The 25,478-nt window shown below is 42.1% G+C and overlaps 3 protein-coding genes across 3 annotated transcripts; 1 reads left to right on the top strand and 2 right to left on the bottom strand.

The window, feature by feature from the left end:
• Positions 1-613: 613 nt before the first annotated feature.
• Positions 614-11,273, bottom strand: LOC118782174 (lactase-like protein). Its single transcript, XM_036535468.1, has 14 exons — positions 11,147-11,273; positions 8,715-8,875; positions 8,411-8,498; positions 8,191-8,300; positions 7,761-7,889; positions 7,510-7,605; positions 7,331-7,385; positions 6,584-6,749; positions 5,701-5,971; positions 5,315-5,441; positions 4,795-4,994; positions 3,637-3,700; positions 1,431-1,475; positions 614-1,248 (listed from the first exon to the last, which is right to left on the bottom strand). Exons 1-14 carry the CDS (start codon positions 11,271-11,273, stop codon positions 1,133-1,135), a joined length of 1,755 nt encoding a protein of 584 aa, XP_036391361.1. The 3' UTR covers positions 614-1,132.
• Positions 11,274-14,230: 2,957 nt separating this feature from the next.
• Positions 14,231-18,398, top strand: crybgx (crystallin beta gamma X). Its single transcript, XM_036535470.1, has 6 exons — positions 14,231-14,344; positions 15,103-15,151; positions 15,986-16,107; positions 16,352-16,487; positions 17,559-17,698; positions 18,225-18,398. The coding sequence occupies exons 1-6, from the start codon at positions 14,301-14,303 to the stop codon at positions 18,355-18,357; spliced, it is 624 nt and encodes a 207-aa protein (XP_036391363.1). The 5' UTR covers positions 14,231-14,300; the 3' UTR covers positions 18,358-18,398.
• Positions 18,399-20,438: 2,040 nt separating this feature from the next.
• Positions 20,439-23,690, bottom strand: snapc5 (small nuclear RNA activating complex, polypeptide 5). Its single transcript, XM_036535469.1, has 4 exons — positions 23,401-23,690; positions 22,636-22,758; positions 21,600-21,674; positions 20,439-21,273 (listed from the first exon to the last, which is right to left on the bottom strand). The coding sequence occupies exons 2-4, from the start codon at positions 22,723-22,725 to the stop codon at positions 21,088-21,090; spliced, it is 351 nt and encodes a 116-aa protein (XP_036391362.1). The 5' UTR covers positions 22,726-22,758; positions 23,401-23,690; the 3' UTR covers positions 20,439-21,087.
• Between the last annotated feature and the right edge of the window lie 1,788 nt (positions 23,691-25,478).

Below are 25,478 nucleotides of genomic sequence, written 5' to 3'. Positions count from 1 at the left end.
TGTCCCCGTTCAGCGTTCTTTGTACCTTCCTCAACACGCTGATGAACTTGCTAGAGCAGTGAGGAAACTGTGCCACCTGCTGGACATTATGATAAACTGCAGCACTTTACTTGGTTGGAGTAGGAGTGCTGCCTCCTGCTGACAGTGAGCTGCTCACTTCAGGTTCCATTTACTATTAAATGTCCTCATATATTAGCAAATATTAGCATTCTGCATTACCTCGGATTAAGATCTGCTGAAACCGCGACTGTCAAGTAGATGGCAAGACGTGATAATGCTTATATGGTCAGTCTCTGCCAGTTGTGCATCATGTAAATATATGTTCACTTACGTCATATTGTTGCCAAATTAGTCGTGGATGGTGTGTTGCAGATCTGCCATTCGGGGAGACTGTCGAGAGTGTGAGTGAAACCTGAACCTGGATATGTTGCAGCTCTGTCATCTTAACATGATCTCAGTCACAGGTAAGAGAGAGAGGTCAGAAGTACTCAAAGAAACTATTAGAATATTTAAAGCTATGGTTTATTTTTTATTTGAAATATTAGCTTTGTAGCTTTATTAATTAACATGTTTCACATGGAATTTAAAGCTTTTTTATTTTAAAACAGCCCATGCCACTACAATTGCTTCCCCACTGAGTATAAAGAAATGTGCATTATAAAAACATGCATGCTGTAGCTTATTGTTTTAGCAAATGTGGTTTTGCCATGGCAACCAATACTCGTGTTAAAAAAAGATGCTCTGTACATGTATCTTTGTTAAAACAAGATTTGATATATAAAGCAACCAGCATAATTTACTTCACATCAAACATCACACTTGAATTCATCCATGTGGAAATCTGAACAGCGTTGGCTGCCAATTGATCAATCTGAAAACACAGTACACCGGAATTTGAGGAGAATGCCTCTCGTGAAATGGAAGTGACACTTACATCAACAAGCACCGTCTTTAATGTCAAGGTCCACCCCGCATAACGTCTTTTGCCAGGTTCGGCTTGGCAGCGCTTCGGAGATCCTGTGTGTGTGTGTGTGTGTGTGTGTGTGTGTGTGTGTTCAAGACTTAACAGAATGCGCCCAGTACAGGTGTATCAGCAGCACACGGTGAGATTAATGAGTGTCGTGAGCGCATCTTAGTTGCGTCTACGCAGCAGGAACATGAGGAAGACAGCGCTGAGAAGAATGCAGAGTGTGCATACGGTGGGGACAACAATCTCTGTCACCATCTCCATGTGGCTGGTCAAGGGGTCTGAAATAGATACACACACACACACACAGTCACACACATATTAATGCTCATGTAGCCTCAGACTGTTACATATACAGAGTTATGCCCAGCACTCAAAGGGTTAATCATTTTGCATTGCATTTTAGCTTTTTTTTTTTTTTTTTTTTTTTCTTTTTAAAGTCAACATGTGTATATGTGCTTACCATGGATAAGTCTTAGAATATTGGCAGCAGTACTCCGCTGTTCCTCTATTAAAAAGAAAGAAATTACTTAAGAGGGTTGATTCAAAACACATTAACCCTTTGAGGACTGCAGTGTCATTTAATGTAGCAGTGGCCTTTAGGTGAAAAGTCACAGAAATGTCTCTCCCAGACAATGCTGTTGATCTAATGCTTTGATCAGAAGTATAGTCTGGGAGGAAGTGGAGGGATTCAATACACTGCAAAGCACTGCCTGACATTGTCCTTGCATCACCTCTTTTGAGTGCTGCATGCATTCTGTTCGAACCATGCTTTTGGTGTTATTTTGTCTCGCGGGGTCCACTATGAAAATCAGCAGACGCCTACATCTCTTTCACTTCATGCTTTGGGTTTTTACTACAACAGCGAGAGCGTGGGTAGTGAGCCACACAGAAGCTGTCTGTCCACCTCTGCTGTGTGAGTCCATTGCCAGGAATTTAGATCAGATTATGAGAACTAGCTGTACTGAGAGAAACATCTCAGGAAGCAGAGCAAGTCTGTTAGCAAATATCACATAGGCAGATGGTTAAGCTGTCGAGTCACAGACTCACAGATTAAACCGGCACTGAGGACTGCTCTCTTAAAAAATGATCAGGAGTTTGTCAGGGCTGTTTTTTTTTTTTTTTTTTTTTAAAAAAAACATGTATCCAATTGGAGCTTGAAATGAGCTGAATTGAGTTGAATGAAAATTCAAGAAAGGTTTTTGAAAATGCTACTGAGAAAGTGTTTTACCGGATGTAAAAAAAAAAAAGCATTCAAACACTCTCCTAACGTTTTTGTTTTTCATAGTGCAGCTACAGGTGTATTTTAAGATTCTGCCTGGAACCTCCTTGCTCCGGTATTCTTGGAAGAGGCATGTGCTCTGGGTGAAGTGTATTATCAGTGGTGAGGAACATGTTTTGTGTAGAACTCACGGGGCACTTTGCTTTATTAGTTATACAGAATTGAATATGGCAAAGCTTTTAATACTGGGCAATGCCAGGTAGAAGTATTGCACTTAGCGTCTGCTAAAAGGACTGATTTCGAAGCCCTCAAAGAGTTGAGTGTTCAGTAAGACCAGTAAACCTGTTCCAGCACTCCATAGATTTATTAGCTGAAATGTAGTTCTGAAAATCACAACTCCAAAAAAAAAAAAAAAACCCACAGCAAACAAGAAGGGAACCACATATACCACACATGTCAATGGTTAATGGCATTGTCTGTGATCTCCATAAATCACCATCAGGACCTGTCTCTCTGGGAGTTATATGCAATCACACTGAGGGATAATTTTCCCAATTTAAGCCTGCCAGCTGGAGTGATTCCTGGGACTAGATCACAGTACATGTAATGCAATGCTGTGCCTTGACATCCGCTTTTTGTCTGTTTGTTAATTTGGTGAAAGAAACTTTTCAAGCCCAAAAAGAGAACACATTAATTTTCCTTTTACCCCTAGTGCCTAAACTTCGTCATGCACTGGCCAAACCTTTGGCATTTCTGCATGTTCCTTATTTTCCTTGGATTTTCTTCTAGCTGGAGGGGCAAACAAAGAAAAAAATCCTGTTAGATGTTTGGGTCTCTAATCTGCTGGTGTCCAGCTTCGTAGCCCTCCCAAATGGCTGTTTTATAGCCTTTGTACACTGGGTAGCAATGACTTGTAAGGCCTCTAAGTTATGGAATTACTCACATAGTTCTGGAAATGCATGCATCACAGTGGTACACATGTTAATCAAAATATCCCACCAATGGATTTATGTAGAGAGGTTTTTTTTTGAAATTGTGAAATTTAGAATGATGGAGTTATGAAATTAGAATTATGAAATTGTAATTATAATTATAATTATAATGAATAATTAATTAATAATCATTCTGAAATTTAAAAGCATCATTTCTTCTGCTGGCTTCACCAGAATGACAAGACAAAGGGCTGAAATGACAGGCCTGACTTTTTTGCTTTCGGAGGGCCGAAATTGTCGGTCTGGTATTATTTCTTCATTATTATTCTGGGTGACCAAGAAGTTAAAGGCAGCCCAGTGCAGATTTCCCTCAGGACATCTCCTTTTGGCCACCCTTCCCGGTGTGCTGGTAAAATGGCAGAGGAGGCAGAATTGTTTTTGTTTGTTTGCCCCAGCTAGTTTCTTACCGCTGCTCTCATGAAGAGGAAGAAACTGTTGTGTTGGAATCGACTAACCTGCAGCTAGAAGCTGGTTGCTGGAGGAACAGGTCTCCGTTGCCTTCCGCTTCCAGTTCTCCACCTGTGGCGAGCATCGAGCAGTGTCATTCAGTCAGCAGCACTGAGACAGGCTAAGAATGACCTTTACTAGTGACACTGCATTCCTGATTCCTTTTTTTTCCCATAGAAAAATGTATTTATGATAGAAGGAGAAGGTCAAACACTCCATAACCTGTTTCACCCTAGGGCATCTGGTCATTGACATACTTTCAATAATAGGGGAACACACACAATACGGCTATAATACAGTTATACTATTTCTTGTATAATATTACTCCTCCTTTTAGTAGCAGATCTCAAATCAGTCCTACGTTTTCATAGTATTATGGGCTAGCTCAGTTGTCCATGTGATTGTGTTAGAGTTTTCAAATGCTGATGGAAACATTTGGCTCGGCAAAATGTCTTACCATGGAAATGCTTACCAAACCAAGTACACAGGCAACATTTTTCTTTAACTTTGATTATACACAATTATATCTCATGTTACTTTTTTCTTCACACAGGTTGTTGAATTCAGAAAAAATGACTAAAGAAAATTGTGTTTTGAAAAAAGTAACAAATCATCAATTTGTTAGACAAAACTCCTTTTTTATTTAATGTTTATTTTATTTAATCTCATCTGGCTACAGCTTGTTTATCTTGGCATGTGTCCTCTTTTTCCCGTAGCCAAATATTTATCTTTTCGAATGATTGAAAAACAATCATTTTATTTAATTTGTGTGTGATCTCCTCACAGAGTATCAATTCAAAAAACAATTAAGCAGTTCAAATCCCCTCTTTGTTAATGCATATTTATCACATAATTTTTAAATCAGCTTAAACTGCATGTTTCCTTTGCTGTAAACCGTCTGTGTATAAGCATATGTTTAATACTTTTGTGATGGATTCCCTTGTCTGTAGAACATTTTATATTCCTGGATTACTGATTTTTTGCCTTTTTTTTTTTTACCAAAATGACTGGTCTCTGATTGCAAGTGCTAGAGACTGTGAACCAGTGACACTATATTGTGACTAATACATTATGAGTATTTTTTTCTTCTTATTCGGAGTTAATACCAGCTCAGTGGTGAAAAGATGAAGGGGTAGTGTGTTACTGAATGTACTGGCAGCTCTTACCTCTCTCTGATTGGGGAACCCATTGGAGCTGATGATGCGTTTGTAGTACTGAACAGAGGCCTTGGGGTACCGTGGCTTGTTCTTGTTCCTGAAGTCCACGTAGTAGAGACCAAACCTCTCAGAGTACCCCTCGTCCCACTCAAATTTGTCCAGGAGTGACCAGGCTGTGTAGCCCTTGACGTTCACTCCATCCTTGATGGCTGCATGTTGAAAAACAATGAGATGTGTCACAAAACCCGGACTAGTTACGTCATGTCATGACACGTTTCAGTGTACGGTTTGAAAAAGAATGTGACTGAAGCCATTGTTTGCACCGTAACGTTACAGCGAATGTCCACAAGTGTTTGAGAGGACAATGATCCGATTGTGCCCCACATGCTAAGGTTCACACAAAGCCCCCTTTGCTAAAGCAGTTTCACGCTTAGCATAAATTCAGTTGCCCAAGGCCACGTCAGGAAGTGCCCCCGCACCCCCCCCCCCCCCCCCCCCCCCCCCCTGCACTGGGTCCGTTGGCACTCACCTTTCAGCATCTCGTTTATGTAGTCTTTTAGGTACTGTATTCTCCAGTCATCACAAAGCTCCGTGCATAGCATCTTTTCAGACACTCCATTCTCCGTCACGTAGATCATTGGGTTCCCATACTGAGTCTACACAAGAGACAAAAGTCACCACCGGGGATGACAATAATGTATGAATGATCAATGGAATAAAGCAAATAGCTGGAAGGTAAAGAGTCGTGTGGTTTAAATTTTTCATTTACTTTTTTCCTTTTGGCAGACGCTTTTATCCAAAGAGATTTACAAGTGAGGTAGGGTACAACACAAGCAAAAAACCAGTATGTATGTGGAATAGATCCCAACTACTGTAGTAAGACTAGCCTTTTCTCAGTAAAGCCTGGTACCGTACCTTGACGAAGTTAAGCAGGCGACGGAACCCCCAGGGTACGGAGTAGAGCCACTCCGAGCCAGGGTCTGGCCAGCGTGGGTCCACGAGCTCGGCCAGGTCGCGGTCTGTGAAGTAGCTGTTCCCACGGTTGGATGGGAAGTTCTTCTGCGTGATGTAACGGGTGGTGAAGTGCCCGATGCCGAGGAAGTCACAGGTGCCCTTGATGTAGCTCTTCTCCTGGGACGAGAAGGTGGGCAGGCGGGAGCTTCCGAGACCTTGCTGGGCACTCTTTCTCCCTGGACCGAGAAGAGCCGCAGATGACACAATGAGAACCTCACTTCTTCTCAAGGTCACTCCTATATCATGCTCAGCACACCTTTAACCATCATGCTCAGCACACATTTAGCCAAGACTGCTACAGACAGACACAACCTGTCTTTTCAACGGAGGCTACTGTCGTAACAAACATCTGCTCAACTCATGAATAGATGAAAAATAATGTTAAAAGGTTCACTTCTCCAGGTAGTAAGTTTTACATGTAGTAGCTGATTAAATAGTCAATGAAGTAGCCATTTAAAATGTTTTTTTTTGTTTTTGAAATAGTCTTTTTTCCATACACAGTTTGCCATGCAGTTTCCACATAGAATTATTTAGAATGTTGGCAGCCATGTGATGAAGTGAGAATGGCTTGTAACCAAAATATTGCTGGTTTGATTCCCTGCTGGTGCACTGCCATTGTACCCTTGGGCAAGGGACTTCAGCCACACTTGCCTCATTGAATATCCAGCTGTATAAATGGGTAACATGTTAAATTGTAAGCTATCTGAGTTGTTCTGGATAAGCACATCTGCCAAATCACAATAATGTAATGACTTTGCTTGAATGTCAGAGAGTGTGAAGTGACTTGCCGATGTAGTCTTTCATCACTTGAGGGTAGTCTCCATGAAAGATGGGTGTTGCGAACCAGCCCAAGTAGAACTGGACGTATCTCTCTGCCGCCTCGATGTCCTTTTGGTTGGTGATGTCCACTGGCTCACCCCAGTCCCCTGACAAAGAGATGCCCACCAGCCCTGCAGGAAGAGACAACCCTCAGCTGGCCTCTCAACAATAAGCTCTGACACTTCAGTTTAACGGGAGCCATCTTAGCTGTCACATAAAGTATACTGTCAAGTAGGTATATCGCATCAGTGCACCATACCATACCATCAGTTTGGACATTATTGTTACAGTCTTGTTGTCATAGAGTGAACTCTCATTTAACCTTACGGTTTCCGAACACACTTGAAATCACACTTAAGTCCTTGAACAGCCCCTCTACCCAGGCGTGATGTTTCATTCCCCTTAATAAATAATATGTAGTTATTTACGCTGAGGTTTATGTGAGGGTTCGTGCATTCTGTTTGGAATCGTAAAGTCCCTTTCTCGTGTATATGGCGTTGCACTCAGATGTACATCTAGGTACACACTTGTGATCTCAGCACTGTGGCGCTGACGCTTGTTCATATGTTATTAGTGGTGTTGCGTTTATGCAGCTTTTCATGCCACTTAGTCATATGCGACTTCTGAGTCGCTCCGGATAAGAGCGTCTGCTAAATGACAGTAATGTAATGTAATGTAACGTAACGTAACGTAATGTAATGTAATGCTGTACCTTTTTGTTTATTCCGCCACTGGGTGTCATAAGTGTGCCAGACCTTAGCGTGTGCCTGAGGGCGGGAGCAGAACAGAAACGGCGCTCAGTCATGTTTTTTTTTGAGCAACAGAAGGTCGTGAGAGAGGAAACGAGGGCGGTGGCGGTGACCGTGGCGAGCCGCCTGCGCCATTTCCGACCTTAATGATGTGATGGGCTGCCTTGTAGGCCCCGGTGCCCTTCAGCCTCATGCCCGGAGCGTGTTCTCCGGTCTCGTAGCCCTCCACTGCCACCGACTGCAGAGACAAAAATCACGCGCACGCTCACCATTCTGGATGTCGTCTATCGATTTTTGCTTCCGATTTTCGTGAGCAAAAATCACGTTACATGTGAATGTAATGTCGCGTGCAGATAGCATGCTTCGGAAGGCTAGCCCCTCGGCCTGCCGTACCCACGGGTTGTTGAAAGTGATCCAGTACTTCACCCTGTTCCCGAATCGTTCGAAGCACAGGCTCGCGAAGTCGTTGAAGTAGTTGACCATGCTGATATTCTGCCACCCGCCATATTTCTCCTGAAGGACCTGCAGAGCGTCAGGGACGATTGAAGGGAAACAGCTTTGTGAATATTGCATAATAGTACCACTCGTTACAACACAGCGTTCTTTCAGCGGGATTATTACAGAGAGACCTGTCAAGTTGACAAAGGTAGGTAATATTTCTTTTTAAATTTTATAAAGTTTTCATTTTTTTTTCTGTTAACAGTCACATCACCAACTACGTAGAGAATGTGGAGCAGCTTTAGTCTTAGGCTGTGTCTGACTGGAGTGTGGAGAGCAGTGGGGATGACCTGCCTTACTTTTTTTTTTTTCGGTAGGAACCCACCTGCGGCAGGTCCCAGTGATACAGGGTAACAATGGGGGTGATCTTATTCTCCAGCAGCAGGTTGATCAGATCTTCATAATACTTTATTCCCTTCTCGTTCACGTGGTCCGCTATGAAAACACACAGGGAGAAATCCGCTTCATCTCTGAGCCCATAGCTAAGCATACGTTTATTCCTGTCGAGGGATGGTGTTTCTGGTGGCGATGTCACGACTCCTTACATTTAATGCCAGTGGGCATGATTCTGGGCCAGGAGACGGAGAAACGGTAGTGGTTCAGCTTCAGCTCTTTCATTAAGGATATGTCATCCTGGGTGGGGGACATTGAAAAGAAATTGATCACTGAATACCTCAGGGTACAGATGGGACAGTGTCACTGATATTATTACTACTGTTGCTGCTACTAGTAATAATAACATTAGCAGTAATCATAATCATGATATGACTGCAAAATGTATATGACACATCAGGATCTGTCATTTAATAACCCTTTGCTAGTCTTTGTGGTATTGCTCTATCTGGTCACCTTGACTTTGTAGTAGCCTTCACAGGAGGAGTCTCCAGTGTCGTTCAGGAAGATCTTTCCCTTCTTGTGCGAAAAAACGTCCCAGATGCTCATGCCTTTGCCATCTCTGTCCCAGGCTCCTTCTGTCTGGTAGGCTGAGCTGCCAGCGCCCCACGAAAATCCTGCCCGCGAATCAGAGGTGCAGAAAAGCGAGACAAGGTTAATGTGACCTCCCCCCCGAGCTAGCCTGAAATCATTAGCAGATGCAAAATAAGCAGTGCTGACAAGCTGTAAATGGAGCAAGGTGGAAATGAGGTGGTAAGCAATCAGCGGTTTTGCCATCTGAACTGAATTCCCATACAGAACGGATCAGAGTCCAATCCATATTAGTATGAATTGGTCTAAGGTGCTGTGTAATGATAACTTTTAGGTAAGTGGTCTCCGACAATACAGTGTAGCTGAATCGCAGGTACCTCCTGCTGACACTTTCATTTGACACTTGGGTATGACATAACTGCTTTGTACATGTGAGTGGTGTGGAGCTTTTGTGGAGGTATCATTTCTTTTCATATAGGACATTGAGGGTTAAAATGGTTGTATGCATATGAAATGACGTGAAATGGCAGAAGATGATGATGATGGTGATGTCAATGAGAGTGTTTAGTCTTATGCCTCCTTAGTTTCTGTAAATGATGGCCTTTGTGTAAGAGGACAGTATTTGTTGATCTAGCTAGTCAGATAGCTGTCAATACTAATTCATTTTAAACGTTACTTGTAAGGCAGGTAATGAGTTAGCGTTTAAGCACACTCAATCATTTTTCAACCCTATAGCTTGCTATACAATGCACTTAATTCATTTTCAACCTTATTGTCTAGTTAGGAAAGCTGCATGTTAGCTATTAGCTATAATTGTGAGAACTAGTATTTTAGAACTAGCTGGCTGAAAGTAAAAATGATCACATTATTTTGCGAGCTTCATTGACCTTTGTTGACTAATTCACTAGCTTGGTACCTGGTTAGCTTGTGACCCTTTGTAGAAAATGTGTTTTTGTTTCCATTGAGATTACATTTTGCTAGATTACCAGTATTATTTGTCATTTATGGTTATTAGTTTGGTTTGTTAGCTACCTAACTTTCATGGCCAGCAATGATGGCAGCCATCTTGTTTTTCTTGTTTGTATCCTATTGGCTGAAAAGACATCACAGGTATACATCCTTATTGGCGGGCAAAGTGTCAACATTGTACTTTTTTTTACTTGAAATAAGATACAATGAACAATGTCCCTATCTGGATAAATACAGTGTAACTATGGTTACTGAAGGATATGCAATGATATTTTTAGCATAACAAATTAAGAGAGAAAAGTCATTAATGAGGAGAGTGAAAATGGTCTGTGTGTGACAGTTTGTTCAAACAATAAGATTTGAAGTAATTTACAGAAGTGCAGAAGTAAATTGCTCAGGATTATTTCTGTAGGGAACCCCTAAAGGCCCTTTGAGACCTTGCAGAAGACATAAATATCATCCCTAAACGTGAACAAGCAGGAATTCAACAGCAAAGATACCTGGTAGCAGATACTGGAGATGGTAACACTTATATTAAACTTTACTTCATAAGGCCTTCGAAAATCATACAGTACACCTTAAAGAGTCCAGTGTTATCAATGTATAAAGCATTCCTGAACAGCTGCATTGCCTTATGATGAAGAGTGATATAACATGTTATGTATGAAAAAACTGGGGCTGTGTTATGCTATGATATGTGCTGGTACAGAACAATAAAAAAATAGTAACAACATGCATGTGCAGGTGTTATATATGCTTTAAAAAGGCATAATGAAGATAAATAAACGTAATATAAACTTTGAGCAGGTGAAACAAAATGCACAATGGTGGATGTTTGGTCCAGATATTGCTCCTCTCAGCTACAATGCCTGTCTGTTCTGGTCCCTCTGTGGTGGAATGAACTTCCCACAAGGGTGAGCGGAATCACTGGCCATCTTCTGACAGAGACTGAAGACCCAGCTCTTCAGACTGCATCTCGCTTCCACCTCAATCCCCAACTGTAACAGCTGCTACTCGTATTAGTTGCTGCTTACTTTATGTGTAGTACCACGATGTGTTATGGATACTGTGATCTAGTGATATATGATAGTGTATGTACTAGACTTCCTTTAGTTGTTTTTTTTAGGCTGTCTAGTTTCAGGTTAGCACAAGTTAACTTGTGGTAGTGGCTTGAACAGTGCTGTGCTCACTCTAACTGGTCTGTGAGTGTTGTTAGCCTGGTCTGACACTGTTGCTCATTCAACTTGAATGTATACCCTTCTGTTCTCTTGTGACAGTCGTCACTCTGGATAATTGCGTCTGCTAAATGAATGTAATGTAACGTAATGTAATGTGCAGGGGTAGCTAGTCATGGAGAGTCAAGCAGCGAGGGGGTGCCGCGTGGTTACCAGTTGGAAATGTGCCGTAGTAGAAGGAACCGCGGTCGTTCTTTGTCCAGTCGAAGTCCTCAGCAGCAGACAGACACAGCACCAGTACGAGCATATGGCTCGCCCCCAGTACACAGCGTGTCAGCATGATGTTCCCAGGATCTTGGTTCTTGCTCTCTCACTCGCCAACCAAGCCTGTGAGAGAACACTGCCATCAGTCCTCCCACTAGTCACCAGTTGCCAGTCACCAGTGACCCACGAGGAACACCAGCATTTCTCTGCTACCGCAAAGATGCTCTTGCTCTCCTGCAGCATGGTCACTTGTCAGTAGCTTTGAATGATCCAAGTCTCCTGACACTCCCCTCTAGTCACCATGATCCTATTCCTGAAGCTCTCTACTCACCCAGTCCCTCCCTCCGGTCCCCAGTCGCCCCTGAAGAGCACCGTCATTACTGAGCTACCGCAAAGATACTCTTCCTCTACTGCAGCATGGCTACTTGTCAGTAGCTTTGAATGATCCTACTCCTGAAGTTCTCTAGTCTTTTGACACCCGTAACCACAGCTTAATATCAGCTATGTTTTGCGCGCCACCAAAAACATCAGAGGATTTACCCCGATTTTTTTTTTCTCTGGTCTGTGTGTTTACACTCTAAAGATCACCTTGCAGCTCTGTAGCACTTTGTAGCTTGCTGCACCAGTATTTGCATCACTACATGTATTTTGCTTGAGTTCATAACATAAACGCATGCATCACAGGAATAGCAAAGCTTCTACTCTTCCCACAATGTAAACAATGGAAGAAATGGATCAATGGTTAATATGCCCCATGAATTGCCTTCATGTTGCATAATTTGGTAGTGCATGAAACATGGAACAGTTGCAGATCTTCCTCTCTGATGACTTATGGCATATGAGTGACTAACAATGCAGAAAGTTTCTCTTTCAGTATGAAAACAAGTTGCTGTGCAAAAACTGGTCGACATTTTCCTGCCTACCCACAAAGATATGAAATGGCAGCTTACACCAATAGGTCAGTATCCAAGAGAACTGGACTTCAAAAAAAACTTCATTCAATAAGTATCCATATCTTGTTTTGGAGAAGCCATCCATTATGAAATATTACAAAACAAGTAGAATAATTACAATTACGCAATTCCCTTACATTGCGGTTGCCTCATTTTAACCAACTAAATGAAACATTAATGCAAAATACAAGTAAATAAAGACAATATGTCGTTTTATGCAATATATTCCCTAAGAGTGACATCTCCATGGAAATACAGCAGCAGAAGATTTCAAATTAATACTTTACTCATGGGACTCCAAAAAAAATTCTTTTCCACAGCAGAGCTAAAAAAAAATCCCCTTTCTCTTTTTTTTTCTGTGTTTAATCTTTCTCTTCTGTCTCTCTCACACACATGCACATAATCAGTCACGCTTGTTCTCATACCTGTTACACGGTCTGCATTTGTCCTGGCTGGAAACTGCAGTCAAATGCAAGAAAGTGACCCCCGGTCTCTGTACTTAATTCACCTTCGCGATACACCTCCGTGGCCCCACAATTACCACACCACTGCCGCAAAACAACGCAGAAGCATCTAGCAGATCGTGGCTTATTGAGGGGGGCCCTGTGGCTCGAACACAGACCTCAATCCCCCCTCTATTGAAGCTCAATGGAGTGTGAGCAGATTTTGCTTGGGCAAACAAATCTCATAGAAACGGGGGTTTCACTCTGTAAGCAAAGTTAATTTTGGTGAGGCTGATCCACTTGTGTTTGCCATCACAAAGCCAGCGCTGCAGCATTCAGGCCACCGATTGTCAGGGCGTGCTCACCAAGCACTTCAACATGACAGAGTAGCTCACACCTTCCACATGCATTTTAAATACTCCTGTCAGATCTGTGTTTCATTCATGGCCAAATCCACTGTTACATGTGTAGCCTCATGTTTAATATCTGCTTTAACCGATCCTGTGTAAAATTTAAACCCGGCTGAAGTGCTTGGTTGGGTTATGCATTTATGACTCTGCCTTGCAAAAGCTAACTATCCAGTGTATGCACGGCGTGTCCAATCAAACACTTTCGCTGGGTTTTATATTTTAATACCTCTGAAATAGTTCTGGGGAACCTGAGGTAAATCTTAATTTAGTGCATAAATGCAATTTGCTTTGCAAACTCTTTCTGTTCTGTTTTCAGAACAGGAAATTTTAGAGTCAGTGCTGCTAATTGTACCTGAGAGCCTGCTTTAAGATCCACCAGACAGAACCGCCTGCAGAAGAAAAGGGAACAGACTGTTACTTTTAATGTAAAGGAGTCATAGTAAAATAGTTATCCACGTTGAAAATTAAAAAAAGCATTTGTAGACACTCTGTGCAATGCATATTTTCATTTTCTGTTTTTCACTGCTGTAAAAGTACAGTGAATTACGGTAAAATTGCAGTGAATTATGCGTGTATGTTCATGAAATCCTACATTACACTTATGTACGAAAGCTGTACACTATAGATGGTGCATTCATTTAATTAAAAAAAAACATTTTGATTAATAAAACTTTGCAATGCATAACATATTCGATAGCATATTATTATTGCCCATATTATACCGGAAATCAAAAAATGCACCCCCAAGCATGTCATTAATTGAATTAAGATAGCACACATAATAAGGATAGATAACCTTGTTAGCACTGCCTCGCAAAGTGGGCCACAGGCTAGTTACAAAAAGGGCAATCCTACCAGAGAGATATTATAAACATTGGCTGGTACCATGCAACCCGTGGAAAACTGTATATATCTATTGATGATATGGCCCCATTGTCAACTTCCTGCAGTGGCACCACCCTTTCAGAACACAGGGCAGCGCCAGAGCTCTCCCCTGCTGTGAGCATGAATGCGGTTATTATTATGCGGTGCGGCACATTGTTTTAAAGCTGTTTGAAAAATGCTGAATTGTTGGGGGGGAAAAAATGTTTGGACTGCACTCCCTATTCGCGTGAGTGTGCACAGGACCGCTAGGACCCGGACAAGAATACAGCATGTGTGCAACCTGTGTTTAGCATATCAATGCAGCCAGGCCCCAGAGAGAGAACGGCAGAAGGACTCTGTATGTTCTAGTATTCCCTGCATTGACTTTACCTGCTGTATTTAAGGGACATTTTCCTGGCCTCGCTGAGCTGACATGAACATCTTTACTAAGGTCCCAGGATTAGCCCGATCAACCAGGTATGTTCGGAGTGCTGTGCTAGAGGGCTAGAGTTGGGGAGTGGTAGAGGTGGGACTCGGGGCGCTACGTGGTGGTGGTGGCGACCCCTTTCCTGGAAATGTGTTGTACCTCCCTCTCCTCCACGCAAGGAGGAGAGATGCACGTTTAAAACAAACAGCAACAACAACAACAACAACAACAACAACAAAAGCAAAACAAGGCACATTGGCTTTGAGGTGTCCCAAAGAGTGTTTCCCAAATCAGATCAAATGATCATTCTGGGTGACCCTGAGTGTTGTTCTTGTGACCCTGGCCGGGGCATGTAAAGACTCATTAATGGGAGGGGGGGGTCACATGCACAGCTGTGGTTCACTCTGCCCTGATCCTGGATCAGCCACGTACTTTTCTCACACTGTGTCACCCTTGGTGGGATTGGTAATATTCTGACCGTTGCCACGCAGCTGTGACTCACTCAGGCTCTTAGCAGATGTCAGTACACTTAAAAATGTAATCCAGTACTGCAGAACATTCAGTCTCCAACTTTTTGTGCTGAAACTGAAAAAGATAGACTCAGTTTCTTGTGGAAATAACCTGAAATATGTCTAGCCTTATCAAAAATATTTCTATAAAAGGCCGTGGTATTTGCACAGTTCACGCACAGCTGTACGCAGGGCTGTGTGAGTGCGTTTTGAGAGGATGTCTGTGTATTTTTAGCGCGCTGATCTGCATGTGTAGGTTGGACTCTAAAGCCGTCTCCCCTCTTTGTGTCTCCCTACAGCAAGCTGGGTTCTGTGCTCCAACGTGCATTCTACGGGTCCAGTGGGAAGGTGAGTGTGGGGCAGCAGTGTGATATTATGGTGAGGAGCAGGGCTTGCAACCGAAAGGTTGCTGGTTCAGTACCCCACTGGGTCACTGCTGCTGTACCCTTGGGCATGGTATTCAACCTGGAATTTTCTCAGTTAAATGTCCAGCTGTAGAAGTGGATAACATATAAAAATTGTAACCTATGAAAGTCTCTCTGGATAAGAAACTCTGCTAAATGCCAGTAATGTAAAGTAATGATTGTGCATCATTGCAAGGAACTTTGGACTTCAAAATATGGAGTAAAAGGACTTTTTTTCTGCAATGTTAATGAAATGCAGATGTGTCTTGTTAGAGGCCCACCTGAGCTGGATTTTGTCATATACCTGCAAACATAAAAAAAATACTTGCAGTAGTCTACCAAATGCAGAAACGCTGAGCTATTTTGCATGACAAAGCCACATTGTACTTAGACATGACTCTGTCACTGTATAGGTTCTGTGTGAAAAAAGATTCTGTTTCCTAGATTAAAATGAGAATTTCAATTTCGGATATTTCCTCCTCTGTATTTCAAGGCAGACCTTCAGACAATGTGACAGAAGATTATGAAGGTTAATTACATTACATTACATTACATCATTTAGCAGACGCTCTTACCCAGAGCCACTTACAAATAAGTGCATCACTATGCTAAGAGTAGGCATCATATGTAAGGTATTACAAGAGAGTATTTACAAGGGTTAATTTATAGTACTTCAAGTGCATTGATCCCCAGATGACAGTGATATGCTCGTAACAGCAGAGGTATAGTGAGGTGGCTTTGCTGAACCAAACGTGTATGCGTCGGCGTGTCTTCCCAGGTGACCCTGTTTGAGCAGCGGAACTTTGCCGGCCGAAGGCTGGACCTGAGTTCTGACTGCCAGAAACTGAGCGACAAGAACTTCCCCGACAGATGCAACTCCGTGCAGGTGGAAAGTGGAGCGTATGTACACCTGTCCTACAGCTGAACTCCGCCAGCCCTTCGTGCTTTGCACCTTTCTGGGCTCAATCTGTCTTTTATCCCATCGTCTTATTTTCCCCGTTTACCTATCATCTCTGCAGCACTTTCCTCATGTCTCTGACTTCCATCCTTTAGGCCCTTGCTCTTGCCTCTGCTAGCTTTGTGTTGGGTGTTACGGTTTTGCTCGTGTTTGAAACGAGCCCCTGTTTTTTGGCCCTGTGCACAGATGGGTAGGATATGAGCATGAAAACTTCCGGGGACGTCAGTACCTGTGGGACATGTCTGACCGGGGAGAGTACAACTGCTATGACAGGTGGTGTGCACAGGTCGACCGCATCTCCTCCGTCCGATCCATCAAACAGGTGAGTCCTGCACACTGTAGCACTACCTGTATGTTATGAGGTTAAGGGTACTCTCTATTAAAAAACATTGACTTGGACAGACAATGCCTCAACAGTACATTGTGTAAGGCACTTCTGATATATGCAGAACACGCATTGATCATAATTACATTCAAAACTGTAAAAAAACTTTAAAAATACTTTGAAACTTTAAAATATATTTTAGCAAAATTGCACATTGCACCAGATATTTTGCTGAATTTTAATCTGTACCTGTACTTGAAAAGGCCAACTTTAAAAAGAAAACAGCTTAAATGATTATTGCAGCCACTAATGGACTGCTATTCATTAATTCCAAATAAAAACCTGTATGACTTCCATGCAGGACAATCCAGCAGGACTAAATTGGCCTGCTTACCTGTTGAATAAGCTCTCAAGGACTGACGAAAAAGCCATGTACCCAGTGCACATACACTGGGGTCCAAAATTATTGGGACACTCACTTTTTTTTCTGAAAACCCACAATATTTTTGCTGCATATTCCATCAGACATTGGGAAAGTCATATTGTCAATGTCAATTTCAGCTTCATCTTCTGTGACCATGTTCCAACCTTGTTAGGTTTATATAGGCTTCAGTGTGAGTGTTCAATTAGGGGGCAGGGCGATGTTCAGTCAGGCCTAATTGAAGTGATGGTCATTTTTGTTCACTTGTCTGCACTCAATAAGTATGTAGGTACCTTTTAAAATTAAGTTAATGTCATGGAATTGTCAGTTTGTTTGGCAGAATTAATGTCATACATATTATTAAAATGTTGGATATAAGGGTAGTCATCAGGCAATTGTGTGCCAGCCACATAAAGAGATGTTTTGAAAATGTTAACAGTTGCCAAAACATGTAACTGTTTTCGCCACACCATAAATTAGGTTCGAGTGATAAAACTAATAGCTACATGGACACATCCACACTTAACCACAAAATGCCCAGGTATCCCAATAATTTTGGACCCTAGTGTAGGTGGCGCACATCTAAAGCACATACTATGGCGCGGCTCTGTTCCCACAAGCTGTGACAATGGCTGTCATCCTCACAGGACACAACCCCACCCAAGGCACAGCTTTTTGAGCGGGCCGGGTTCTCAGGGAAGAAGACAGAGCTCCATGATGACATCCCAAACCTGATGAGCCGCTACAGCCTGAACCGGGCTGCCTCCATCCGAATCCTGGGCGGGGCGTGAGTATCTACTTCCTGTCTCTCTGGTTCCTTCCACCAATCGTCAGGTCGTATACATAAACAACCATGTCTGTTCAGCTCAGTCAGCGTCAAATTTGATTTTATGTTATTTTGCTGGCTGACACGCGTTCACTTCCGTGTTTTCCAGAAGAGGTACAAGTGTGAAGACGTAACACCTCATGACAAAGATCAAGGCATAATATTAACCAGAGATGATGAACAGAGTCCTATTAATTGCCCGTCTACATTATAAACGGGGCATTTCAGTCCAGTTTAACGGTCTTCTGTGTACGGCAGTGTAGCACAGTGGTAAAGAACAGGGCTCATAACCAAAAGGTCTCATTGGCTGGTTCAGTTCCCCTCTCATGCACTGCTGTTGTACCCTTGGGCAAGGTATATAATCCAGAATTTGGAATTTGTAATCTGTGTAAGTCACTCTCGATAAGAGCATCTGCGAAATGACAACAGTGTAATGCCATGTAATGTACCTGTATTGACTCCCCTCTCCCTCTTTTGCCACTTTAAGCTGGGTGGTGTACCAGGAACCCAACTACAGAGGTCCTCACTATGTGCTGGAGAAACGAGACTACAACAACTACTCTGACTGGGGGGCCCAGGGCAGCACCGTGGGCTCCATTCGCCGAATTCGATTCAGCTGAGCTCCGACCCCACTCCTGTGAAACCAAGATTGCCGAACCCACCACACTCCTCAAGCAAGCCGTCTAACCAATCAGTCGCACATGCCACCAGAAAACTATTTTAGTAATAAAAGGAGAAAAAAACTAATTGTTGGCATCCTGTATTTATTCATAGCATTGTGACACGGATTTTCAAAACACAAAGGACTGTTGCACAGCTCACACACACTCACACACACTCACACACTCGCACACACATGCACACACACACTCACACACTCGCACACACATGCACACACACACTCACACACTCGCACACACATGCACACACCAGGGTTTCTGCTATGATTTTTTCTTGCCTGTCCGGTGTCCAGAAAGAATTTATTTTACCAGACAAATTTGAAACTTACTGGTCTCCTTTCAATAACAGTCTATGTTACAAACGCAAATATAATGTAGCCTACACCTAGGTTGATGAAAGAATGACAACAACCTGTCCAATGTGTGTTTGCAGCTTGCAATGCGCATAAGCCGCATCACTCTCTCCTCCTCCAGATGATTTTGCAGCGCCGTCTTAATTCGATTCTGCAGAGAGAAGCCCCTCTCTGCTGGCACATTTGACACGGGAAGAACACAGGCAATTTTAGCCACTGTAGCCCCGTCAGGGTACAGCTCGCTGAACTCAAATAAGCACAAGCTATTGCAAGCTATTACAAAAGTTAAACCCCCATAACCGTGGAGTACCGTCATCACTCACTGTCAAAACACAAATGTCCTGTTTAGGGATAGCCTTCATTATAGCTACGTTTTGTATGAGCATTATTACTGGACATTTTGACACCGGCAAGTTTTTAATTTATCGTTTTTTTTTTTTTTTATAAATTTTACCGGGCAAAAACCGGTAATTACCGGATAATGGAAACCCTGGCACACACACTCACACACAACCTATTATTCACTACCACTAAAACCAAGGGTTTAAGAGTAGCATACCACTGAATAACTGATTATTATTCCTTGTCTTAGTCCATTTGGTATGCTTATCGAAAAGCAACCGATTACCTTGCTTCATAGCAAAGAAATCTCCATATCCATCCTCAGTTTTGTTCATCCTTCAGACTGACATCACCACATGACTTTACCCCTCACTAAAGGTAAATGGGAGCTTGATTTCTAACTCCCTGCAACAAGTCATTTTACCTTTCATCTGTCAGCTCCCTATGTACATTTAAAGTATGAACAGGTGCCATTTAAAATATGCATTTATCTCATTTTATTCCCATCTATGTCCGCTAGCATGAGACTAAAATAAAATTAAGTACAAACTTCCCACAGAGAGGCAAAACTAGAATACAGTACAAATAATAGACTAGGGGTACACAAGTATGGCTCCCCTAGAACACTAAGCATAATTCAAATCACTCTAAATGAGAAAACAAAAAAACATTACAGGAACTTCTTAACGTGAAATCCATTACTTCAGATCCAAAGCACACGCAAAAGTAAGTTTCTTCTATTCAGACTTTGCCCACACAGGTAGCCCATCATTTACCTCTAGAAGGTGAAATTCTTGATAAGTTAGATTTGAGTATTACTGACAGACAAAGTTCACATAAATGGTGGAAAGCTCATACCTGACATTCCGCTCCATCTCCTCTGCCAGATTATTTCCCCAGTTTCTCAGTATTCGCTTTATGATGATATCGACTAATGCAGTGCTGAGACTCCCAGTGTGGGCACAACTGATCTAGGCATCGAGTGTGTTGCTCCCTCTGATCGGCCCACTAATTCATGCACAATACCCTCTGTGGGTCACCGACCCCGACCACTCAGCTAATTAACGCACCCTATACCTACAGCTTAGCTGAGTGTTTGTAGTCTGTTTATGCATTTATAAACAATTAGCAACAACATGACTTGCAAATGTTAATTTGCTGCAATCCACAGAGATGAAAGGTGGAACAATGCATTCTGGATTCTGTATGAGGGTTAGATAGCCTGCGGTAGGTTACATAACCATGAAAGGATTTAGGATGAGCTGGTGTTCTTATGTATTAAAATAAGTTAAGAGCTCTGCAACACAAATACCTACTTTAGCTCCATGTCTTTTATTCCAGTTTCAACAATTTTAACAACTTTACAATACTCATGTAAATATACACATTTGGCCCAGAGATTCTGGCATGTAACAAATAAAACATCTTTTCCCCAGTGCACATCATTTACAGCAAAGCAGCAAGAACAAGCACAGTACAAAACAGATTCACAGCTTAAGGCATGTTTTCAGAGTAGCAGGGAATTTGTTCTTAACATATGTGGGTAGATTCACAATAAGTTGAAGGATGCATCCAAGAATAAATGAGGTAGAACTAGAGCTTGGAACGGAATGTTCTTAATAATCGATGAATAAAGTGAAAGACTTCACCCTGTGGCCGTGTGCGGAAGCGCAGCTCCAAGCTCCAGACCAAGCTCTTTATTCACTACATCGACTTACTCTTTGTTAAAACTTACACCCCCCCCATGAATGTCTCTGGTAAAGTAACGTGAATACATTTCTGAAAGAGGCTGTATCAACTTCAGACGCAAAACTGACAAAACTAAAAGAAAAACAACAACTACCAATAAATATACATGCAAAAATACTTCTGTTACATCTCACAGGGTCTAGACCTGCCAATTAAATGACAACAGTTTCTGCAGGATGTCATGTTTACTTGAGTCAGTTGGTGCAGTACCCATGGGAGTCATTTTTCAGTAATCCTCCTCTTCCTCCTCCTCTTCCTCTTCCATCATCTCAAATTCATTCTCTTCGTCTTCTTCTTCCTCCTCCTCTTCATCCTCTTCTTCCTCTTCCTCCTCCATGTCATGTTCCACTATGGTGCTCAACTGCAGCTTAGTCTGGTTAATCTCGCTCTCATTGTCCAGCTGTGGTGGAACCTGAATGCAATAAATGAATTGTCAGCATGAGGCAGGTCACACATCAACACCATCTGGGACAACAATAACACAACACTGCATCAAAGGAGATTTCAGTGGATGCAGACATGTGAAAATACAGCCATTACAACTGTTGCCATATTTTATATATATATATAAATACAGACAACTTTAGGCTTGCTGACAAATATGTTCACAAATGTGGTGCTAAATTACACGATTTAAGTAACTAAGGCAAAGGTCCGCTGTTGAACAGTGCTTATGGTCATGGACGCGTGTTTGCAAATGCAGTTTTAAGATTCAGTTCTGCATATTCAAGCTCGTACCTCCGAGACAGCAGGCTGTGCAGGGCTATCAATTCGCTGGGCGTTGATCATCGACCTCAGTGCACCTTCTTCAAACTAAAAAAAAAATATGAAGAGAATTGTCTCTCAGGACATCAGGATCACCTCACCGCTTCATTACGATCATTGGCTGATGCCAGCAGAGCTCAAAATATGCCTGAACCTAAATTACTCAATCTGCTATCCGAGTGTTTCCCAGTTGTAGTGCTGGGGGTCCCACTGTGGATGCTGCATTTTATTCCAGCTGAACTCTCAAATAATTAGGTTTGGGCTGTTAGCGGGACACTGCTCCTTATCTGAAGATACACTTTATGCCTTTTTTATATCTCTATGTTTAATCTTATACACATTCTTTGTGAACATATTATGTTGTCACAAATGTGTTTGTGCTAACATGAAAACAGGGCAACATCATTTTTTAACATACCTAGCCCTTGAACAAATTTGGTACAGCTGCTCTATTTAGGTATAATTAGTTGTTCAAGTCCTTGTTCTTGGCCTGGCTGAACATCTGATTGCTCTTTGTATTACTAATTTGTTTAAGGGACTCAAACAGGAATAATCTTCAGAAGTATCTCACGTATATTTTTCTGTTACAGCCAACATATTTCTATCAACCCTTATCTGAGACAGAAAACTGAAAACAGATGCTTAAGTGAAATCAAGTTGCAATTAGTACTCATTTAAGAACTTAATCCTACCTAACCAACTGAAAACCAGTTGGAATGAAAACCAGCAGATACAGGGGTCCCCCAGGACCAGGGATGGTAAGCACTCTGTCTTATACAACACCTGTTCACATCATTGACACATTCATCACCATTCACCCATCCTCAACAACACACTTCCACACTCCCCCCTTCACATGCAGTCTTTTTCTCTGTGTGCATACACAACACACAAACACAGACACACACACACACACAAACACAGACACACACACACACACACACAGACACACACACACACACACACAGGTATCACCAAGCATTCTGTCTTGACACAAGGGTGAACTGACCTTCAGCCTGTTGAGCTGGTCTTGCAACATGGCTTTGATCTTCAGGAGGGTCTCCTCTTCCTTCTTGAGTTCCTGTAAACGGCTCAGCATGGTCCTTGTGTGTATCTAGACCATTACTGGACACTGCAGAGCACAAGATCAACGTGTGTCACGAACACAGCCTTTTAGATGAAGGAAAGGTTAATTACGCTGTAACACATACACTCTCGTTCCCATCACCCTCGCTACGTCCCCGACTTCACGAAAGAAATCAGAATCTAATTACAAAATGTGCTCTAAGGCAAAAGGTCCCTGGTCTACTGCTTCACGCTACAGTTCGTGAGTTACACTGTTTCCAGTTCTCTGTGACCGTCTTCTGCTTTAAGAAGCCAACATGGGGGCGGGCACTGTGCGTTCTTTAGATAGCTCCGTGATGAAACATCATCCATTTCTCGTGCGATCCTATACCCAGGAATAGTAGCAGTAACGCTACGTATTTTAAAGAAAAAAATAAATAGTCGTTTTATCAACCGGAAAAATATACTCGTTCTCCTGGAACGTACATGAAAAACTTAACGAGAATTCTACAACACGATTTTATTGAGTAACGTTTTGTACCTAGGCAGCTATCTAGCTCCCTACCCAGTATAAACAGTACAAAGACCACGTCTCGGCGAACATATCAGAGACATCTATATATATGCATATTTCCTGGCTCGCTAGCTACGTGTTTCAGGCGTTCGTAAATAAATCAATTGAACAATCAGGCATATAATAATCCCTTACCTTCCTGAAAATGCGACTGTTGACAGGAATGAGCACAAATAACTCGATCCTACCTATTAAGACTAACGTTGCGCATATTTTCAAAGCAGGGAGAATATTTACAAGCACTTTCAGGCTATTTTACATATCACATAGGCTAATTCTATTCACAGTCATTGTCTGAGTTAAGTTCTCCATGTGTATAGCATTGTTATAAGGCGTTACGGTTAACTTTAATCGTGTCGAAAAAACTTTGACATTAACAAAACGCGTTTAGCTGCGACAATGACTATCGAACGAGCATTTCAAATTAGCAGAACGACAGAGACAAGTCTGCCGCGTAGTGGACGTAGGACTGTACTTCATGTACTGCAATATGCAAGTGTACAACGACACCTACCGATCAAATGTAGTAAACACCAGGACAGGCGTGACGGCTACTTTTTAAATATAATAAGTCCCCGGACAGCTCTGTGAACAGTATTCGCAAAAATATCTGATCTATGTGACAACTAATCAGAGCTTTAAGACAGCAAAACTACTAACGAAAAAGGCCAGTGTAATGAATATAATGTACTTGAAAAAACCAAACACTATAGCTATTGTGGCTACTACTGCATTAACACTAACAGTGAACAAATGCTTAAATGTCTGTAGTGGCTGCATCATTTCATGAATCCTATTTTACCCCTACATTTTGGCAACTTGGAGGAGCAGTGTACAAAATAGGCTACTCTCCCCGCCCCCCGGTTCCTCTGTGCACACTCCCCCTCACTTGCACAGGCTTTTGAACTAGCAGGTGTCAACTTCATTACACTCGGAAGCATAATTTGTAGCAAATGGTATCCCTGGTGAGATTCCTACTCATATAACAAAGTCTTTAAGTTTACATTGTGTGTGTGTAAAACATTAAAGGATCGAGTTAGTAAAATGTGTTGAGCATTCTTAACAAGTGTCAAAACAATGTCCGTACACAATTGAACTGTGCGTAGGCCTACGTCTATATCATAAACACACAGAACGCACTGAAGGTGACAATTATATGCACTCAATCCTGACAAGACAAGCCAAATAAATAACAAATTAATACAACACTGCGCTAAATCACACAAGGAATTCATTACGAACCAGATATGAAACTGGTCTCAATCAGTCTGCAAAAATGTAAGTGAAGCCCATTACGGACTTTATAAGATTCCTAGACTAAGTCCATCCAGATGTTTACATTGATGAGTACAGTTCATAAGATACAGCACCGTAGACACAACAGTTGAACAGCCCCGGGCGACGATGTTTTTTTCTTTTTTTACCTGTCCCTTGTGCCTTCCAAACAAAATTATGCAATGAAAATGGCGAAAGTGACGTTCGTTGTGAATGGAAGACAGTCACACAGTCATATAACTTGGTTCTCAGCGTGTCCGCTCAGACCACGTCTTAACTGAAAGACAGTTCATCTAGGTAGAGGCCACAAAGTGCTAAAATCTAAAATCAAAGTATATACTTTGTTGACGTTTAATATCCTTTACATTATTTTCTTAATGTATCAAAATTCATTCGGACTGTGATTTTATCTGTATTATACATTACACACCACGACGCACATGCACTCCTATCAAGGTCTGAACAACACCGCTCCTGTTCACTCAGAAAGTGACCAGGAAGGTCCTTCAGTTCATTTCCTCCAGTTCGTTCAGTGCGTTTCTCTTCCTTGCCATTGGGTGGCGACTTGACGACACTCGATTTAAAATACCACGAACCGAGATGACGAATAGGGCCATTAAGCCGTACTGAAGTTGACATGCTGTTTAAAACCAAACGGACACGCAGACGAAAAAAAAAACCCCGATTAAAAACAATGTAATATCATCGAACACCCTTCCTTCCTTAATTCTACCAAATATTTAGCTACAACAGTGAAGATCCTGAACGATAGTAGTTATTAACGAGCGATGCCTGCACCAATAAATACATTGATGGACTGCAATTCTCCGTTGCATGTGGAATAATGAAATAACAATAAGAACACAGGTCATACAGTAGATTAAAATGCCAGTGCGGACTTGTTTTTATTGCATGCTGCGCTCTCAAGCATAGGAAGT

This window comes from Megalops cyprinoides, chromosome 8, assembly GCF_013368585.1.
Source record: "Megalops cyprinoides isolate fMegCyp1 chromosome 8, fMegCyp1.pri, whole genome shotgun sequence".
NCBI lineage: Eukaryota > Metazoa > Chordata > Actinopteri > Elopiformes > Megalopidae > Megalops > Megalops cyprinoides.
The sequence above is the reverse complement of the archived record's forward strand: the minus strand, read 5'-3'. Positions and strand labels throughout refer to the sequence as shown.

Coding starts and splice junctions, on each gene's coding strand:
- snapc5 (XM_036535469.1), bottom strand. CDS start 22,725: ATGCTGAGCCGTTTACAGGAACTCAAGAAGGAAGAGGAGACCCTCCTG. Junction 21,675..22,635: donor ACCAGCTCAACAGGCTGAAG/GTCAGTTCACCC, acceptor TTTTTTTTTTAG/TTTGAAGAAGGTGCACTGAG. Junction 21,274..21,599: donor CACAGCCTGCTGTCTCGGAG/GTACGAGCTTGA, acceptor TATTGCATTCAG/GTTCCACCACAGCTGGACAA.
- crybgx (XM_036535470.1), top strand. CDS start 14,301: ATGAACATCTTTACTAAGGTCCCAGGATTAGCCCGATCAACCAG. Junction 15,152..15,985: donor TCTACGGGTCCAGTGGGAAG/GTGAGTGTGGGG, acceptor GTGTCTTCCCAG/GTGACCCTGTTTGAGCAGCG. Junction 17,699..18,224: donor ATCCGAATCCTGGGCGGGGC/GTGAGTATCTAC, acceptor TGCCACTTTAAG/CTGGGTGGTGTACCAGGAAC.
- LOC118782174 (XM_036535468.1), bottom strand. CDS start 11,273: ATGCTGACACGCTGTGTACTGGGGGCGAGCCATATGCTCGTACTGGTG. Junction 8,876..11,146: donor CTACGGCACATTTCCAACTG/GTAACCACGCGG, acceptor ATTCGCGGGCAG/GATTTTCGTGGGGCGCTGGC. Junction 4,995..5,314: donor CATAAACGAGATGCTGAAAG/GTGAGTGCCAAC, acceptor TTCAACATGCAG/CCATCAAGGATGGAGTGAAC.